This window comes from Puma concolor, chromosome C1, assembly GCF_028749965.1.
Source record: "Puma concolor isolate L17-30 chromosome C1, mPumCon1.1.hap2, whole genome shotgun sequence".
Taxonomy (NCBI): Eukaryota; Metazoa; Chordata; class Mammalia; order Carnivora; family Felidae; genus Puma; species Puma concolor.
The window spans coordinates 104,832,442-104,853,734 of NC_141674.1; the positions used below are offsets into that span (position 1 = coordinate 104,832,442).

The 21,293-nt window shown below is 43.1% G+C and overlaps 1 protein-coding gene across 1 annotated transcript; it reads right to left on the reverse strand.

Annotated features, from left to right (window-relative positions):
• Nucleotides 1-812: 812 nt before the first annotated feature.
• On the reverse strand, nucleotides 813-20,551 carry LIX1L (limb and CNS expressed 1 like). Its single transcript, XM_086718046.1, has 6 exons — nucleotides 20,155-20,551; nucleotides 10,527-10,690; nucleotides 7,905-8,045; nucleotides 3,715-3,810; nucleotides 3,331-3,408; nucleotides 813-2,994 (listed from the first exon to the last, which is right to left on the reverse strand). Exons 1-6 carry the CDS (start codon nucleotides 20,444-20,446, stop codon nucleotides 2,752-2,754), a joined length of 1,014 nt encoding a protein of 337 aa, XP_086574172.1. The 5' UTR covers nucleotides 20,447-20,551; the 3' UTR covers nucleotides 813-2,751.
• Nucleotides 20,552-21,293: the final 742 nt, after the last annotated feature.

Genomic DNA, 21,293 nt, shown 5'->3' on the forward strand with positions numbered 1-21,293 from the left:
GTCCAGCCCAGAGATGATAAAGGACTGAACTAAGGCAGTGGATATGGACAAGACAGATTAGGAAGTTTATATAGGAGGTAAACTCAACAGCAAGTGACTGATTAGATCATGGTAAAGAATGGACCTAAGGTTCTAATTTAAGTAACTGGGTAGATAATAATCCTAATAACAGATTTGGGGAGTCAAAGAAGAGCATGTATGAAATGGCTTTTATTTTGAATATGTGACTTCAGAGAGCTTGTGTCATAAATTCAGGTGGTGAGGGGCACCTGGGTGGCTCAGTCGGTTGAGCGACCGACTTCAGCTCAGGTCATGATCTCACTGCTTGTGAGTTCAAGCTCCACATGCAGCTCTGTGCTGACAGCTCGGAGCCTGGAGCCTGCTTCGGATTCTGTGTCTCCCTCTCTCTCTGCCCCTCCCCTGCTTGCTCTCTCTCTCTCTTTCAAAAATAAATAAACATTTAAAAATTTTTAAAAATAAGATAAATTCAGTTGGTGATGTCATGGAAATAAAGATGTAAAAGCTCAAAAGGGTGAAAGAGATTGAGAATGGTGTATAAGATAGAGTTGAAGTCACCATGGTGAGTGAGTTCGCTAGTGGAAATGGGTAGAGCTTGAAAAGAAAGGGTCAGTGACAAAATCCAGGTTCCTCAAATGTCTGAAGGGGAAGCAGAATGCCTTCCCCCAACAGTACAATCTTATTTCTGCCACCCAAAAAATACTAATCAAAATTATCTTTTAGTCTGTTTATAAAAGAAAGGGTCGTTTTAGAGCTCCTCTGATACATATGTCTTAAGAAAGAGTCAATCTGGCTCACTAGACAAAAATCTATTTTTAATTGTATAAAATTATACATAGAAAATACATAGAAAGTAGTAAAAAGATAAGTAAAATCTTTAACAATGAAAGTGGACAGATCAGGGAACAATTTTTCTCCAGTTCTTTGGGATCTTAACTGGTTGTTACTTGAGAAAAATAATCCAGGAGGTGCAAAGGAGAAGTTCTTCCCACAACTCACACCCCTTCGCACTTCTCAGAGAAAGGAGCATAGGAGAAATGAGGGTTTATGATGTCTGGATTATAAATATCAATAAAAACTGGGTAGACATACCTGTTATTTAACATAGGAGCCTCTACTCCTACCCTACATGTGCTTCGTGGTATACAGAGATGGGACTTGGAGAATTCCAGGAGGTCCCTTTCAAGCACTAAAACAGTTGCTAGATTCCTTACCACTGATCCCATATGTACTGATCACCAAGATGATTTCAAAAGCAAAAAAGCTGATTTTCATCTTATCCCTGTCTGATCCAAAAGAGCAAATTGTGGCCTATTTCCTAACCTATTTCTAAAAACAAAGTGTATAATCATAGAATGGAAAGCCCAATTTTGCAGAAACAGGAAACGTCCCAAGCACATTTTAGAAAGTGCACTGAACTATAATATAGTATAAAGGAGTTTATAGAAACAAAGGGAAAACACATCTTTGAGAGACCTATAAAAAATTCTCCCAAAGAGGAATGCTTTAGCTGTACTCCAGACATTTCTCCCCTATTTCACCCAGGAGAGAGATTGGGGGTGGGAGGCGGAGAGTCTTAAAAACACAGTTGATCATGTAGTCTCTTTTCCCTCCCGCAGTCTCCCCAGGGTTCCAGTTAGGAAGTGCCATAATGCCAGTTGCAACTAATTTTCTTGATCAACTCCTGCCCTAATAACCAACGTGGAAGAAGAGGAAAGAAAAGAGAGAAAACAACTGTGAATCTATGGACATCAAAGGTAGCAAACAGCAGCAACTTTGTGGGAGAGAGAGGAACACGGCCCTCACCAAAGAGGACAAATAATGTTTCCAAAGAGCAACATGAAGGGAAGAGACAGAGTTGGGAAATATGTTTTCCCTCCTACCCATTTCTGCAGACAGGAAGGTTTAAACACAGGGCTCAGTGAAGCTGGGTGAGCAGAGAGGAGTGAAGAGGGAATATTGGAAGAGGCTTCAATGCTGATCCCTTCTGGAGCAAGAACACACCCGGGAAGCTAGTATGGTATCTATGCCCCAGAAGCAACTTAGGTGATAAACACCTAGTTTTGTGTTTATAATTCCTCTCTTCTTCCTGGGAAGTTTCTCAGGAATAATTTGAACAATGAGAAAGCAGCTGTCTACTTCCTTCCAAATTAATAAAGGAAGTCTCAAAATGAAGTACCACTTGGAGGCAGAGGAGGAGTAAGGGAGTGGCGGGAAGCGGTTGGTGGGAGTCTAGGCAAGGAAATGTCTAGTCACTGGAGGAACAGCTCAGTACTAAGTAGGCCCAACTCAAGATAAACTCAAGCCAAAGCCTTCATACTCGTACCCTGTTTGGAGTCCAAGAGAAAGCAGGAATGAGGTTGAGGGTGAGGGTGGGGCACACAGACCTTATTCAAACTGCCTGTTAGATTATAAGAACACTTTGTCAATCATTTTGTGCTATTGAAATGACTACACAGAGCTGGGAGTATAAGCACCAACAAAGCTCTGAAGACAGCCTGCTCTTTTTACAAAGTGGAATGGGGATGTTTCAAAGGAAACTACATCCAAAAACTAGAAGAAAAGGGATCTCTCAGCAAATTGGGATCTGAGTGTAGAATTTATACATATACATATATATATCTATATTTTAAAGTATAAAATTGAGAAAGTATGTACAGAAATCATACTAAGTCTTAGAAAAGACATTATCAAAAAGAGCCTGGAGAGGATGGGGAGTATGTGCATGGACGCCTAGCAGTTGGAGGAATGCATATTGCCCAACTGCCCAGCGGCCAGCAGGAGAATATCTTTCTTCTCCTTGTGGAAGCGCAGCTCCTTGCCTGCCAGCCGAGCTTCGTCCAGCTCCCGCTCAGTAGAGGCCAGCTCTCTAGACAGTGCCCCTGGCACACTCTGCTCCCGGCTCACCCAGTCCAATGCCATTTGATGGCGAATATCATCATCCAGGGCCCGGTGTGAATAATGAGCCAACACTTCCTGCAAGGGGAAAGGAAAATGAAGGTTACTGACAAAGTCAAGGTTCATACCAAATGGACCCAATGGGATGAGGAACTCTTAGCCTTGGAGTCCTAACTGAAGTCAGCACGTAAGTCCTTTAAGGAGATTCTTAAGGGAAACTTCCCCGTGGGGGAAGCAAGGCAGGCAAAAGAGCTACAGTTAAGATCTAAATAGGAAAAATGTTAGGAATGAAGAGGGTACTTTGAGGCTTTCAGGATTCACAACCTGGTAACTATAGGCCTGCTTATGTCTAACATAACAGCCACCTCGAAATAGTCCTTCTGCAAGACTCCTCTCACAGACAGGGTCTCTTACCTGCCGAGAGCACTGTCTCTCCCTCATGGCCTTAAGGCTGCCATTCCAGTGCAGCAGCTGAAAAACTGTCATTAGTTCCTGGAGGAAGAAGACATGAAGTGCCAGAACAGTGATTTATATTGAGGGTTTGCATCACAATTACATGGGGGACCTTTTACAGAATGTATTTACGTAAGCATCTCTTATACCAACTCTGATGTGCCCTTCAGGGAAGGAAGGTATTTATATATTGAAAAATATTCTAACCTTCTCTCCCTTCCCTTCCAACTGATGATCAATGAGTTAGGGATTAGAAGGAAATATAATTAATATAATATAATATAATATAATATAATATAATATAATATAAATGCAGGTTGATCCATGTTATGAGAGCCATAGTACCTGGAACTCCAACATTGACTTGCCCTTGTTGGATTCCAGCATGAATCGGAAGGCACCAATCCCTGTGTTTGGGTTGTCAGCTTCCTCCCTGTTGCCCTGTAACAGAGGAAAGGAAAAGACAAATAGATTTTCAATCAGGATTATCACCTCAAGCAGCACTGTCCTGTAGAAATATAATGCAAGCCCCCAATCTAATGTAACATTTTCTAGTTGCCACGTTAAAGTAAAAATAAACAGGTAAAATTAATGTAAGTAGCATGTTTTATTTAAGCTAATATATTCAAAATATAATTTAGCTATACTTAGCATACAAAGTTTTCATGAAATTTTTACATTCTTTTTCTTATACCAGGGTTTCAAAATCTGAAGTCTCTTCCACATTTACAGCACATCTCGATTCATACTAGCCACATATCAGGTGTTTAACAGCTACATGTGGCTGGTGGCTATTCTGCTGGTCAGCATAGACCTAGAAGACTCCAAAGTCATCACACATATTAACTCAAGTGACAGAGGTCAATCTGATTTTCCCTATCTTACAAAGAGGGAACACTGAAACATAGAGAAGAACCCCGATTTAGCCAAAATAACAGAATGAGTCCAACACACAGGATTGGACTAGCCTAGAGGATAATTGGGCAAATGCATTTTCAAGGGAAACAGTAGGAGCCATAAAGCATAGTAAATTCTGGGTAGCAGTTTAGCCTCTTAGACATTTGGCTTGTGTGTTCCAGTGGTTACATGACCCTGTGGGGATAGAACTAAGATTCATTGCCTATGCAAACAAACAATACGGTATAGACTGGATCTCCTACTAATCTTGAGGCCTTGGGGAAGTCATTTAACCTCTCTGTTCCTGTTTCCTCATCTGTAAAATGGGAATAATCACAGATCTATCTCCTAAGATTGTTTTGAGAATTAAATAAGAAATTATTTAAAAAGGGATAAATGTGGTTTTAAAACTCCAATTATATAAAATGTGGTACATTATTATACTAGACTTGGTATCCAGTTACACAATCCAAATCCATTCTGGTACTGGCTTTGGTTTAGTGGTACTTGATGGCGGTTTAGTATTACTGGGGATAATTCCAGACTCTGGGGCTGGCTGGGACTTCCAAAATAAGGGCAGCTGCTATTTTTTTTTTTTTGGTGACCTTTTTGTCAGCCTGATCTAGGAAAATAAAACCAGGAGACTTCTGGGAACACAGGGACCCAACTTTCTCCTTCTACTTCCTGACAAGTTGCCTGATCTTTCTAGCCCATTCTGCACCACCATCCCTGCTCCACGCCTCCCAAGATTCTGCTCTCTTTGAGAAAGGGGACTAGGTAGAAGTGAGGAGCCAGTCAAGTTATATCCAAATTCAGTTTATTATGGGGCACTTCTCCATGGGGCTGTACTGTATATGTATTATAATAATTCCATGTGCTTAGTAAGTATACCATATGTGCTGGCTTATTTGTTTTCACTCTGCTAGAATCAACAAGAAGTCACACAAGATCAACCCATATTATTTTGTGGCTTATGAGAAGCATCATGCCAACCAGTAGTTAATCTTCATGGTGAAGCAAAGAACACAAAATTTGGATTTAAAAAAGAAAAGCTACAGAGAGGAAGGAAAAAGGTAACCTTCACTATTAGCATTTAGGGCCCTGAAGCAATTAACTTGTTTCATGGTTGCCTATAATCATTCAATATGGTACCTTATTCAGTACCTCCAGAGTTTTCCATGATATAGTACATAGAAAGTAATGATTATCTCTGTACAGCCAACAACAGAAGAAGCTGCGGGCAGAGGAGCCCATCTATCCCAGGCCTTGCTCTTGGACAGAGCATGAGCAGCGGAGGGGCAGAGAAAGAGAGGGAGACACAGAATCTGAAGCAGGCTCCAGGCTCTGAACTGTCAGCACAGAGCCCGAGGCAGGGCTCGAACTCACAAGCCATGAGATCATGACCTGAACCGAAGTCAGACCCCCAACTGACTGAGCCACCCAGGTGCCCTGAAATCAATGTGATTTGGAGTATGGCAATTCCACTGGGAAATTAATGAGCAATCTATTAAATTCTCAGTTTTGAGGGGTTAGGCAAATAGAAATATTGGCAGAGAATAAAAACAATTTGTTTCCTAAACACTTTGTAGTAGACACTGCTGGTGACTTAGCCGACATCTGTTTCCTTCTTCCTTACTATAGAACCTTAATCTTGTTCTACTACCTACCATCTCCCCATGTATCTCCCTCAGGGAAGAGTGATTTTATCCTCTAATTTCAGTGGGTAAATCCTAACCCATTTTGCTTGTAATTGGTTTTAAGGTGGGAATTCTGGCCATTAGGAAGTAGAAGGGAGGTCTACTGGCGGGTTTCTGGGAGAAGATTCCTTACTACTAAAGAGGTACTAAAAGAAGGTCTCAGGGCACCTGACTGGCTCAGTTGGTAGAGCATGCAACTCAATCTCAGGGTCTTGAGTTCAAGCCCCACATTGGGTGTGGAGCCTACCTACTTAAGAAAGAAAGAGAGAAAGAAAGATGGTGTCTTTCTGTCTTTGAATATGGTTACATCTGTATTTAATATCTGAAATTCTGTAGTCATCTTGCACCCTTGCATCTGAAGGGAGCCAGCTCAAGGACAAAGACAGTATCTAGAGGATGGCTGAATGGAGAGATGGAAAGAATTTGGCTAGTAGATGATGACATTCTTGATCCATGGAATCAACCAGCCTTGAAATCTTCTCTACTTCTGGACTTCCTGTCATGTTAGAGAGTAAATTTCCTTTCTTGGTGTATTCCCTTAAGTCAGTTTGAAGTAAGATTTTTCTATTACTTGCATCCAAAGGCATCAAAACAGGTAACACGTGCTAAGTGCTTAAATATATTCTCTTCTATCCAGTAATCCTACAGGTATAATTGTTACAGATGAGGAAATTGAGACTTAGATTAAGTAACTTGCTCAAAGCCACATAGCTAGTAGAACCATAATTTCAAAATGATGAATTCAGAGTCCATGCTTATAAGCATTGCTTTCTATAATCCAAACCAGTGTTTCACTTTATAATATATTAGGTGACTTAAGAGTGATAAGTGTACTTTCTTAATTTAATTGGCTTTGATCAATATAAAAAATTGTTTTTATTCCTTGTAGATACTTCTGACCAGGGCAAAGAGAAATGGGAGGAAATCAGATGGGTAACAGAGGGAAACCAACTTATTATCTAAAGTGTTCAACACTAATAAATACACAAACAGATAACTGAAGTGGTTTAGTATATGTAATTACATCTTAACTTCAAAGAGAACAGAAACAGAAAATTGGTCAGACTTTCACCCTATCACCCTATCAGTGAACTTGCGGGAAGGAAGAGAGAAGGCAGTGTTCATTTCCAGGATGCACACCTAAGCTAGAAAATTCTGAGTCAACTTGGGTTCCAGTCTTGGCTCTACCACTTTCTAGCTACATCCCTTCAGGCAAAATTTCACTTCTATGTTTTTAGTTTCCTTATCTGTAAAACAGGGGTACTAATAGTTCTTATATCTCAGAGCATTATGGTGATGATCAAATGACATAAAATACACATAAATCCCCTGGAACAGTCCCTGACACAAAGTAAATACTCAATTAGGATTAGCTGTGATTATCATCATCATCATCATCATCATTTGAAGGAACATTCTTTTGAAAGAGAGTAAAAAAATTACCCACCCCATTCGTGGAAAGGAAAAAAATAAAAACTAAGACACTGTATTATAAAGTGTTCTTTATTAATAGGAGAGGTCACAGAGATGAATGGCAATAAGAAAAGTCATAAAAATTAAAAAAAAAAAAAAAAAAAAAAAAAAAGAACAGTGAAGTAAGAAGGGAGTAAGGTCTTAAACCAAAATTGGGAAAAGCAAAATTCAAGCTCAGGTTTTATTTTGAAATATCTCTAAAATTCCACAAATCTTGAATTAAAGGTTTCTAGATACCAAAGAGATACAATGAAAGAGGCAAAATACCAACAAAAACATAAACATACACATAGAATCAGTGATTGAGACATAGGGAGCATGTAATATGCAAGATCGACAGAAAATAAATTCCTGTCTATACAGGAAAGAAAAGAAATCCCGCTCTGATTCCCAGTGATTTACAAGACTTCCCAGCCAGCCAGTTCTCCCATCCCCCACTTTCTTTTCTTTGAACTCCCTGTAACTTACATTGAAAGATGCCAGGGCCTCAGAGACACTCTTCTCAATGAACTCATCAGTGATTCTTCGGGAAGGGTGTTCATTAAACACAGAATTCATCAGTGCAATCTTTGCAGCACTCCGCCGGGCCTCAGCTTTTGTGGGGCAAAACTAGGCAGGACAGAGAGAGAGAAAATATGTATATATGTGTGTCTGAGAGAGAAAGGAAGGAACAGTGGGAGGGAAACATTAGGATAGAAGACACTTGGGTAGTCTTTGGAAAAATCAGTTTGTGCAGTACACCCTCCAAAGTTTGTTTTGTAAAATGGTTGAGGCATTTGGAAACATAATTTTGATTCAACATCCTGAAGTCATTAAGGAACTGGAGACGGCTATAGCTCATACCAAATTGAATGCAGAATGAGGAAGGCTGCTGAAGTCAGCATATAACCACTGGATATAAAAAATACGCCCGTTTCAACTGTCAACAGAATTAATTACTCAAAAGCCAGAATCTGGCCCCTGTTAGAAATTTGTATCTTGCTCTCCTGTTCCATGCACAGGCAAGATTTCTTTTCATCCCTCTAGATAAGCTAGGCATAGAATAGGTCTTCTCTAGGTTGCTTCTGCACAGGAGGCCTCTAGTCTCTACCAGAAGCGCCCATCCAGGATTCTTGGACTTCACTTTTGGCTGTGAGCAGGCAGTTCCCCCAATAACGCAGTGAGTCAATGAGCTATCCCTGAGCAGAGCCCAAGGTCTGAAGAAGGAATGTGTAGTCTTTTTCCCCCCAGGGGAAGCAAGGAGGAGAGGGGTAGCAAGGAGAAGGAAAGCTGACCTGAACAAAGCAAGAAAATATTAAAAGTTAATTCATGTTTTTTACATTGTCTCCAACATAGGTATCATAGCCCAAGGCTGATTTTCAGAAGTCTTAAATCACTCAACCTCAAATCCCCATAGTATTTGTTTATATAATTCATCATCACTGGCTGCCTCAAAGGCCTGTGTCTCCTGTCATTTATGATTAGGGTCAGAGGAAAGGAAGAAAGTAATGTTATGGCTTTTAAAAGTAGACCAGGATATGTTCACTACTTAACCACCTTAATATCAATAACTCCCGATTTTCTTTAGCTGACAGGTGTCTCTGAGACAGAATATGGAGCTTGGTACATTAACCCTAAGTTGTCTTCTGCAATTTCTCCATTCCTACTTCTCTGTTCACTAGGCTGCTGCTCATTCTATAGTATGGTATTGTTCCTGAAAGATCATCCATCCATGAAGAAAACCACCAGGAGAAATTTCACCTGCCAAAGTGGGTATAGAAGACACAAGCTAAAACAGGCCAAGATAGATAGTACTGTTCTTTGGGGGGAAATAACAGAAATCAAATGACTGTAATGATCCAATTATGGGCATCACCATAAAATTATCAAATCTTTATTTAACAATAAGATGAGGTGAGAGAAGGAAGGGGAGACCTTATTCTCTAGGAGAGAAAGAAGAAACATTAGTCGTCCTGAGCATATATTTATTTCTCTGAAATTGTTGGGGTTCTGAGGGGAAAAAAATTAGTCACCTTATTTGAAATGAAGCCTCTTCAGGACTTTTCTGTTTGAGGCAGGAACTGAACTGCAATGGCCCTGTTTCATGCCACAGATTTATTAAATGTCTACTCTTTGCTGTGTGCTGAGTGGGTGGTAAAGATCTAAAACTGACTGAGAAAGAAGACAGACATAATCTCTACCCCCATGGAGCATAATCCACTAGGTGAAATAATTATGATATGTCATGATAAGTAACATGATAAGGGAAGTTCAAGGTGGCACATAGCAGGGGTTATACCTTTGTCTAAGGGTTATGAACAGAACAAAATGTCTATTATCTTCTCTAAATTCCTATTCAGACTCTATATTGACATCTCAGAAGGCTACCTTCCTATGGTCGATGTAAAAAATCCATCTTTGATGATAACATTCACACTAGTCAAATTTCTTCTTGCCCTATAATAACAACCAGTCTCCATCATCATATATCACAGCTCTTTTGTATAATTGTAGAATGCTAGCACTAAAAAGACTTTAGAAATAATCTAACCTATCTCCTTCATCTTATAGATGGGGAAACTGAGGCCCAGAGAATTTACCTGACTTGCCCTGCTGGCGGCGGGAAGGGGGGGGGGCGGGCAGGGGGGATGAGAATTTGGATCTTCTAATTCTTAGATGAAGACTATTTCCACCACACATAATCCCTCCACTTTGGCCTCTTAAAGAACACAAACATTGCTTTCTTGAGTAATTTGCCTATGAAAAAGTACTGGGATAAGGAATATTACTCTGTGTTCTCAAAAAGAGATGGCAGGAAGTTGGACAGATTAGAACATGGGGCAGGTGCTGGTAGTCTGGATATACTAAGGGCGCATTCATAACTGCTCAAATTCAAAGTGGGTGTGAGTTTTCGTAGGCTGAAAGAAAAGCCACTGAGGCTCTTTTGTAGTTAAATGAGCCTCAGATGCTGATCAGAATGATCTGCCCAGAATTGGTTTCAGGTCCTCAAATATGTGATTTCTGACAGAGATTTAATGGCCAAAGTGATGGAGAAAACCACCACTAGCACCTAAGCATTTCTCCTTGCTACTGCCACCTTGGAACTCTTACCTGGAAGCTCCCAAAGCAACTTCCCCCGGGCAGAGTGACGTAGCAGACATAAGGAGGGCTGTTGGAGGGAACCATTTCATAAACCACCAGAGCCCCGTTCTTCAAGTCTGCCCCACGGGACTGCTTCATCTGCCAGAATTCCTGAAGTGCCTCCACCACATTCACTGCAAAAGAGAAGCAGTTAAGTTCAGCAATGAGAACACCTCGAAAGTAGTTCTGTGCTTCCATACAGTATCTGTATCCTATACTGACATGAAGGGTCTGACCTGCCCTAGCTCCTTACCGCTTAAAAGCATTTAAACTTCTAAACCTAGACTCTGATTAAGGCATTTGCACAGGAAGACCAGAGGATGCCTGGCCTCCTACACCACCTCTCTAGTTCACATTTTGGTTAGTCCTAACACCAAAGCAGAATAACTTAAATATTGGAGGCAGAGTTTCCAGGTCAGCAGACCATTATCCCCACCTGATGAAGTGCAAGTAATCATTCCACAATTGGTCAGGTGGCCTAGAGTAATAAACACCAGCACGAGAAGTGCGTTTACTGAATGCTTCCTGTGTGTCATGCACTGCCTTAAGTGCTTTACCTATTTAATCACAAAAACCTTATGAGGCAGGTACTTCTATTATCCCCATTTTACAGATGAGTGAAATGAGACATAGAGAAGTTAAATGACTTGCCCAAGGGTATAATAGCGAGAAAATAGCAGAGCAAGAATTCAAACCCACGCTGTCTTGGTTCCAGAGTCAATGTTCCTAAACCTCATGTGATACTGCCACTCAAGGAAATGTGGTCCTTCTAGCCATTCTCAAACCTGTGCTTCTGGTGAGCAAACCCATAGCCAGATTCCTTTTCCATCTTGGAATTTTATATGTTATACACACACACACACACACACACACACACACACACACACACAGTGTGTGTGTGTGTGTGTGTGTGTGTGTGTGTGTGTGTGTGTGTGTGTGTGTTTGAGCATGAATTTCTCTTCTGAGGATTTCCCTAGGTTTAAGTGGTTTTTGGAGGAACTGTATATTGGGAGACTCTCCTTCACAGGTCTCTTGTGGTCCTTTCCAGCTTGCTGGGTATGCCAAGATTTCAAGGACTTGGCTGCTCTTTACTTGGGCCATTTCTCAGGATTGTGTTTGCAGCAAGAAACCCAAGGGATGAGGTAACGTCTCCCTCTGGGACAAAGAACAAGCCTGCTTACTGCCTACGATGACATGGCAGGTTCCCGCAGCTCAGCATTCTTCTTCTGTAATGTGACCTATGGCCTGTGCAAGCATCCACCTGAGCCCTTCACGTCAGACTTGGGAGGCAAGGGGAACTGATGCAAACAAATCTGATGCTTATGCTACCTGTTGTATTATGAGCAATAAAGTCCTTTGTCTCTGACCCAGAAGTCTCTTGACTTCTGCCACTTCTAGCAAATAGTAGCCAGCTAATGTATTAGGGTAAAATCAAACCCCAGACTCAAGACTGTGTTCCAGAATAGTTCCCCTCATCCCCCCATAATTGGGCAAAATCATTGCACAAATATGTATGGAGAACCTACTCTGTGTTAGACTATGTGCTGGATGCTAGGCTACAATAGTGAACAAAACCATACCTGTTCCTCTTCCTTATGCAGTTTACAACCTAAAGAAGAAGTGAGAGGGGTGCCTCAGTCGCTCAGTTAGTTAAGCATCCAACTCTTGATTTCGGCTCAGGTCACGGTCTCATGATTCATGGGATCCAGCCCCACATCAGGCTCCTGACAGTGTGGAGCCTGATTGGGATCCTCTCTCTGCCCCTCCCCACCTCCCCTGCTTGTGTGCTCGCTTGCACATGCGCATGCTCTCTCTCTTAAATAAGTAAACTTAAAAAAAATTAAAAACCCCGTCCATTAAAAATAATAATAAAACAAAGAGGGAGGGGGTGCCTGGGTGGCTCAGTCAGTTAAGCGTCTGACTTCGGCTCAGGTCATGATCTCGTGGTTTGTGAGTTCAAGCCCCGTGTCGGGTTCTGTGCTGATAGCTCAGAGCCTGGAGCCTGCTTCGTATTCCGTGTCTCCTCCTCTCTCTGCCCCTCCCATGCTCATGCTCTGTCTCTCTCTGTGTCTCAATAAATAAACGTTAAAAAAAAAAAAGAGGGAGAGAAAGAGATTAACCAGATATCTCAAGCAAATGAAAAATCGCAACTGTGATCAGTGCTATAAAGGAGTCTGGTAGATGGGAAAGGTCATAGGGACTTCTGACCTCATGGAGAAGGCCAAAGAAAGCTACCCAGCCAAGGTGATATTTAAGTGCAGATATGAGTATGAATTCACTAGGCAAAAAGGTAAGAGAAAGAGTTCTGAACAGAAGGAATAACACACACAAAGGGTCTGTAGCAGCAGAGAAGACAGCAAATAAAGGGAACAGTGTGGCTCAAAAAGTGAGAGCAAGGGAAAGGGTCGTGCAAGATAAGATTGCAAAAGGAAGCAGGAACCAGACCAAAGTGGACCTTGCAGGCCACACTAGAGTAATGGCTTTGTCTTAACAGCAGTGGGAAGCCACTGAAGGGCTTAAGACAGAAGGAAGGATGAGATCAGTTTTCCTTTGGAAAGAATCACTTTGACTTTAGGGTTCCAGACATTACAAGTGGCTTTAACAAAAGCCTCATAATAATAAATGATCAAATGCCTTCTTCAATATCTTCCAACATGACCACTCTCTACTCTCAGTTACAAGGACTCATTCATTCTTTTATATTGTGTTAGTTTAGGTCTGCCGAGGAGAAGACACCAAGATGGGATAAACATGCAAGGGATTTATTGGAAAGGAAGTAGGAGAAGGGAGAGGCTTCAGACCCAGATTGAAGGTCTGACAGCTATGGAAGGGGGGTGGGAAAGAAGGTCTGGATATGAGAGTTGCAGCTGGCAGTGCATTTCCAAGAAAGGTTTGGCCAGGCCAGTGGGAAGTCCCCAAGCCAGAGAAATCCCACATTGTACCAACATGTGCCTGAGTTAGTGCCCCTGCTGGGCTCGGTCACTGACTGAGGGCAGCCTGCAGGATGTGTGGCCTCAGTGCACATGAGGTGATGGACACAGAGGGGACAGCAGCTTAAGGCTGCCAGTCAGTTATGCCCCTGCAGCAGAAGATATGAATAGCACATTTTCATGGCTGCCACACACACATTAGGCAGAAAGTGTGAGCACTTAATATGTACATAGCTCTCTATTCTAAGCATTAGGGACGCAAAGGTGAATAATACAAATCCCCAGCCAGCGAGGTGTCTCAAACCTAGTGGCCAGTAATAACTGGTATTTCCCTGCTCTGCAACTGAAGCAAGCACTCCCTGCACCAGCCAGAGCTTGAAAGCCGCGCAAGCTCTTTCCTAACACCCTATATTTAACTGACTTTTTAGAATGTTCATTCTTCCATTAAAAGGCAGCATTAAAAGGAAACTCTGTCTTTCCCACCCTTAGTTTTGGCAGGGCTCTTCAGAGGTCACTGCTGCCCAGAAAGCTTAGCCATCTTTGTTCTTTCCATTGAGATCTTTTCAGCCCCAGTTCCCTCTTTGAGACAATTTAGCACAATGCGTTGGGTGACAGCTCTCCTGACATGCAAACAACAGGGAGAATATTGAAATAAAGAGAAAGGGGAGGAAACCATTGTAAACGGGAAGATCCTATGAAAAAGCATATGTCCATTCTGATATCCAGTTAAATCTCTCTTGGTACACAGTGCAGAACTAGTTTTTAACGATTATTCAAAGCCAAAGGAGATAGGGAGTCTTATGTCAGAAATGGATGAAATGGGAAATTGGGCAGAATTAAACGATCGGGAGAAAAGCAATGAACTGTGATCTGCATTTGAAACACCTCACAGGCTCTTTGATTTTTAGAGCTGACAGGGACTTCAGAGATCTAGTCCAATTCAGGCCACAGAAGGGGAAATGACCTGCTTGAGGTCACACAGCTGTGACAGAGCTAGAGACTGAATGTGTAAGACATCCTGATGCCAATTTGGTCCAAGACCCGGTCCATGGTTGAGCCTCATGGGAATTCACAAGCTCCCTAAAACCCACAATGAAGTCACGTGTGTGTGTGTAGAGTATGTGGTGGGGGAGAGGGCGCCCATAGGTTTTATCAGATTTCCAGTGAGGAACCATGCATCTAATGGTTTACATGAGGATGCTTAAAGAACTGTGATGTGCGAGGGTTAGCAATGACCAAGACGTACACATCTGACACCTACAATTGCTTTTTAGGAGTCACTGGAGGATGCTGGACTAAAAGAGACAAGAAAGACCAAGATAGGTACATTTAAAAAAAATTTTTTTAAATATTTATTCATTTTTTGAGACAGAGAGAGAGAGAGAGAGAGAGAGAGAGAGAGAGCATGAGTGGAGGAGGGGCAGAGAGAGGGAGACACAGAATCCAAAGCAGGCTCCAGGCTCTGAGCTGTCAGCACAGAGCGTGACATGGGGCTCGAACTCACAAACCCATGAGATCATGACCTGAGCTGAAGTCGGACACTCAACCGACTGAGCCACCCAGGCACCCCAATAGTGAGGTATATTTAAGTGTTTGTACCATGATGTTGAACAATAACAAAAAGAATAATTTTGGTTTTGGTCCTTAGGAGATAAAATATTAATGTTGAAATGGGATGAGAGGTACAGACTGTACAACTGTCATACAGTGAAATCATTAAACCAGAGTGAAACCATTAAAACAACACATGAAATTACATGAAAAAAATTTATATCATAAAAATAAATACAATGTTGTGGTGAGAGAGCACGAATAAATAGCTAATGCAGGGGTGCCTGGGTGGCTCATTTGGTTAAGCAATCAACTTCGGCTCAGTCATGATCTCAAGGTTAGTGAGTTTGAGCCCACATCCGGCTCTCTGCTGTCGGTGCCAAGCCCACTTTGGATCATCTGTCTCCCTCTCTTTTTGCCCCTCCTGCACGTGCATGGACACATTCTCTCTCTCTCTCTCTCTCTCAAAAATAAATAAACATTTTTTAAATAGCTAATACAATTGAGAGATGAATGAGAAGATTCTCCCTGATCATACAGGATGGCGAGAATAGGCTGGCCCAGCTTAATTCACATTATTTTGAAGATAGGGAAGCTGGTTAACAATATCCCATCTGATGCTTCCTATTTTCAACTTGTAGAACATGCCCCTGAATAGCCGATAGTGCATAAACTCCTTGGAAGGAAGGGATTGCAAGATGACAGTGACTTTAGGAGAGGACTATGGTAGGCTGAAAAATGCCCCCTGCTAAGATGTCCGTGCTGTGATCCTTAGAACCTGTGAATGTCACCTCAGGTGGCAAAAACTTTATAGATGTGATTAAGGATCTTGAGATGGGGTGATTAACCCAGATTATCTGGGTGGACCCTAAATGCAATGACAAGGGTCCTTCGGGAAGGAGAACTGATGAAGCACAGAAGAAGAGAGGGCAGTGTGAACACAGAGGCAGACATCAGAGTGATGCTGTCACAAGCCAAGGATGCTGGCAGCCCCCAGAAGCTGGAAGAGGCAAGGTCACAGTTTCTTCCCTAGAGCCTTTGGTAGGGGTAGGGGAGCACAGACCTGCTGACACCTTGATTTTGGTCCACTGACACCGATTTTGGACTTCTCACCTCCAGAACTGTGAGAGAATATATTCCTGTTGTGTTAATCCCCCAGATGTGAAATAATTTGTTAGAACAGCTACAGGAAATCAACACAGGTCTAATCCAGCATCCCCCAAATTGGAAATACCCAGGCTTTTAACTCCATAGTCACTTATCAGCGAAGAAGCTGTGGTTCTGAGGAAAAGGAATGACGACCAAACAGAAAATACCACACAAGATTCATTCGTTCAACGTAGTGGAGTAAGTAGCTGGGCAGAACGTCCAATCACGTAACCATACTGTGATATCAAGGGAGAGCAACAATTTCAAAGATACAGGTTTGAAGGGGGCAATCCAGAAGTTACAGAGCAAGGAAAGTGATTGGTCATTCAGTCAATCATGCCAGTTTTAGAGACTGCCAGCTGTCCACATCAGAAGGGGAGTACATGCCATGCGTAAAAAGGGGCAAAGGCAATGGTAATGCTACCAACACCCATCATCTGCAGTTTTCAAAGGGTTTCCAAATGCATAATAATAGCAACCACCATTGAATCCTAACTGCGTGCTGTGTGGTTTATGCTCATTACCTCATTTAATACGCACAAAACTATCAAGGTAAGTGTTATAATACCCATTTTTCAAACAGTGAACAAGCTGGGGCACCTGGCTGGCTCAGTCAGAAGGGCAAGCAATTCTTGATCTTGGGGTTTTTAGTTTGAGCCCCACACTGGGTGTAGAGTTTATTTAAAAAATCAGATCTTGAGGAGCGCCTGGGTGGCTCAGTCTGTTGAACGTCTGACGCTTGATTTTGGCTCAGGTCACGATCTGCTCTCTCAGTTAGTGGGTTTGTGTCCCACATCCTTCCAGCTCTGCACTAACAGTGGGAAGCCTGCTTGGGATTCTCTCTCTCTCTCTCTCTCTCTCTCTCTCTCTCTCCCTCTCTCTCTGCCCCTCCCCCGCTTGTGCTCTCTCTCAAAATAAATAAACTTTGATAAAAGAAAAACATTAAAAAAAAAAAAAGTGAACACGTTAAGGAACAGGCCACAGTGGCAGAACCAGGATTTAGAACCAATGTTTGCCTCACAGCTAACCCTCTTTCTGGTGCACTATCCTGCCTTATTGTACCATTAACCTTCACACATACTCTGTGAAGTGGACTGTGAGCTCCATGAAGATAGGGACTCAGTATCTGTCTTGTTCACCACAGCATCTGGTGGTCAATAAATATTTGTCCAGTGAATGGAACAGATGAGCCCTAGAGAGATTAAGCAATTTATCCAAGATCACACAGCCACTGTTTGGCAGGGCCAGGTTCTCTGATTCCAAACCCTGTGCACCACAAGCTGATTAAAATCCTACAGCATACTGAGTTATGTGTGTATCTTGGGTGGGGATTGAGGGTGGAGGGGGGGGAGAGGTATAGGACAGATGGGTGAAATAACAGAAGAGTTTTGTTTTGGTTTTTGTGTTTTTAAAACAAATGCTGAGGTCCCACATGCATGCTGGTAAATCTAAAGACTGTGACTAGAAAAGGTGATCTGGGAGCAGTCAAGAAGAAGGTGAAGGATATGAATTGAAGATGATACAGTAAAGCATTCCTGGATCAGATAATGGCCTGGGCAAAGATCAAGGTGAATTATATTCAGGGGAATAGGGCCAGCCCCAAATACCGGGCCATCAGTCACAAGGGTATGTGGGTACATACCCTATTTTTTTTTTTTTTTTTGCCTATTAATCGAAGCAGAATAAGTGATTCCATGTGGTGAAGGACTTCTGAGCCAAATCGGCAGAGAGTTGGCTTGCCTGAAGCTGAATTATCTGCCAAACTCTCCCAAAGTACTGGCTGGACACCCAGACTGGAAATGAGAAACTCGGGAATAATGAGGAGTGTGGTGGGAGGTAGGGAGGTTGGAAGAAGGAGTCTGAAGCCTGACTGATTGCTCTTTGTCAGTAAAATCCCCTTGCTTCTTCATCCTGTCTAAGGAAATGAAAAAGTTTTTACAGTACTCTCAGTTTAGATGCCAAACCAGAGGCTTTCCAAGTAACACCAACAAGAAAGAGGGCACACTCCTCTACAATTCTAATAAATGCCTGTAGGTTTCCAAGAGGAAGGGTTCATTTTAGGGTGATTGCCCCTTATGCCCAGAGGCAAAGACCTTCCCTTGGTCTCAAATAGACTGGAAGCAGCAGCAGGACAATAGCTGATGGCAGTTCCATCACGAGGCCCTGTTAAATCTCAGAATTAAACTAGACAAACAACTATATCCCATCATGATGAATTTCAGAAGCACATGCATTTACATTCCCAGCACCTAGCAGAGTGCCAGCCCCAGGGTAGGAGTTCAAAATGTTGAAGAACCAAAGGAAACTGATGGTAAACGTATCACTAGGCAACATAGAGCAAAATGGATCTAAAAATCTGATTTCATAGGAATCTTTGGATCTACACTGACAGAATCTAAGAATGGGAGAAAATGAGACGTGTTCTTTCAAGGATATATGAACCAATAAATTTGAGGTAATATTCATCATTTTAAGGTACCCATCATGTGTCAGGTGTGCAATATCTCATTTAACCCCCTAATAACCCTTGAGGAAACTGCAGCTTGGTGAGGTTAAGTCACTTCCCCCAAAACATAACTGGCAAGTGACAGAGATTTAGTTTGGGATTTAACCCACACTTGTCTGCCTCTGAAACCCGCGTAAGCTCTTTTCACTACACTTTCATAGGGAAGTGGAAAAAAGGCATTACAGTCTACAAAGAAAGCCCTGCAACCTTTCTTTGCATTATTGTTCAACTAGAAGGTTAGAGATATAGTCACTTTCAGCTGAGGCAGGATTTAACCAAGCAGAAAAAAGTGATGTCTCAGAAACTCCAGACCTAAATTCTGTATCCCACACCCTTCACTATATTGTGTTACTTGTTACACTATAAATCTGGAGCTCAAACTCAGGAAATTCTGTATTGATTAAACAAAAACAACAAAGAAAATCCTCACAGTCCCTTTCTCAGAAACCCTAGAAATTAGGCATCTGTAAGATGAAGATTTCTAATGGAAATAGGGTTTCTGCCTGGCTCATTTCCACAGAATTTAACATTGAGAGAGCCAAAGCCTGGGATTTATCCTCAGTTTCTGGGAAAGGGCCAGGAAAACAGAGCCAGACAGACAGAGAGGCCAGAGTTGTGAGGCTCCGTACTTAAAAAGACACCAAAGTGAGGTACTAAGTCACAGGAGGCTGGTATGGGCTCAATGGTATGGTTCCAGATTTAAAAGCACAATTTTAAGTGACTTGTGAAGGCACTACCTAATTCCCCCAGCAATTCTGAAGCTGCACTGGAAATTTCAGGGTGAGGGGTAAGTAAGAAAAGAATTCAAAAGTCAAGGTTAAGGAGATAGATGGAGGGGCACCTGGCTGGTTCAGTCATTGGAGCATGTGACTCTTGATCTGGGGGTTGTGAGTTCCAGCTCCATGCTGGGTATAGAGATGACTTAAAAAATAAAAATCTTTAAAAAGAAAGATTAAGTAGGTGGGATAAATTAATGGGGGGGGGCAGGAATTGCAGAGATCACAGAAGAAAGGTTGAGAGGGTGAGAAATGCCTTGGATCTGAGATAAAAGATAGGATCCTACACAATGGGGACGGATCCTCAAAGGCAAAGAGATGTTAAGGTATTAAGCTACAGGAAGAATTCCATTTCTGAAGGAGAAAAGGTTGGGAAGAAAAGAGGGTTGTTATTTGTAAAAAGGGGTTCCTGGAGAATATAGTAGTACCTCAATAAAGAGGAGGCGGGGAGAGGTGTGTATAACTGAGAGAGAGAGAGAGAGAGAGAGAGAGAGAGAGAGAGAGAGAGAGAGAGAGTGTGTGTGTGTGTGTGTGTGTGTGTGTGTGTGTGTGTGTAGCCCAGAAGGAAACTCCCCAAAAGGAAATGCATGTGAGGGCTCTGCGCCAGGAAAAGCGATCCAGAGGACTATGGGAGCAAGGCTCCTCTACAGAGGGTGTCCCGCAGGAGGCCAGAGCCGCAGACTCACCTCGGCCATAGCCCTGCGTGTGCTTGGCGAAGCTCCTCACCACGGCCTCCACGGCCTCCCGCAGCACCGCGGGGCTGCCGGCGGAGCCCGGGGGCAGCGGCAGCCCCGGGGCCCCGGACAGGAGCAGGGGCGGCGGGGGCGGCGCGGGGGGCGGCGGTGCGGGCGGGGGGCCTGCCGGGGGTGTGGCGGTGGCAGCCGCGGCCCCAGTCACTCCGGGTCGAAGCGCTCGCAGAGTGCCCCTCCCGCTGGTGCCCACTCCGGGCTGCAGCCGCTGTGCTCGCATCGTCTCCATCCCGTCCGCCGGTGGAGCAGCGGCCCCGACCCTGCCAGCCTGGCGAGCTGAAGGTCCCAGCCACCCCCCGCCAGCGAGAGCCCAGGGACTGAGGCGGTGCCGCAGCCCCGCCGTCAGTCAAGCGGGGGCGGGGACGAGCCAGGTCCTCTACGAATCAGCAGAGACTGGGCGGGAGCTGGAGGGCTCCACTCCGCCATAGGCAAATTAGGGAGGAGGGCGGAGGTTCTGAGCAACCAATTGCAAAGAGACAAAGCGATACTCTGTTTAAGGGAGAAGCTTATCCTGGGCGCTTCGTTGGGAGTCCTGTGGGGAGTCCTGGAAAGCAAGTCAGACCCCGGGGGCGAGGCTTGGGTGCGGGGAAGGCCCGGATGACAGGCTGAGGAGAATTGTATGTAGACAGAGTGAGAGGATTCTTAGGGATCATTTGTCCAACGATTTCATTTCATAGATGTAGATGAGGAAACAAGACTCAGGAGTTACTCCCCACTTCTACCTTTCCAAGATCACATGCAACGGGTTGGGAAGCTAAAACAAGGAAGGACATTTAATGAGCATACACTTACTCTACGTCAGACACCATGCAATGCACTTTAAGTGCAGTGTCTTACTTAATCACAATGACTAACTAGAGTTTATTATTTTACAGATAAGGCAACGGACACTCAGAGAGGCTAGATACATTGCCCAAAATTAAAGCTAGGAGATGGCAAAGAGGGATTCAAACATCGGTCTTCTGATTCCCAATACTTTGATCTTTTAGTTATACCACACATCGTTAGGTAATTTTCTGACTTCACCTATTCTAAGTTGGGAGAAACAGTAAGGAAGAGTGGAATGGGCCGCTCCC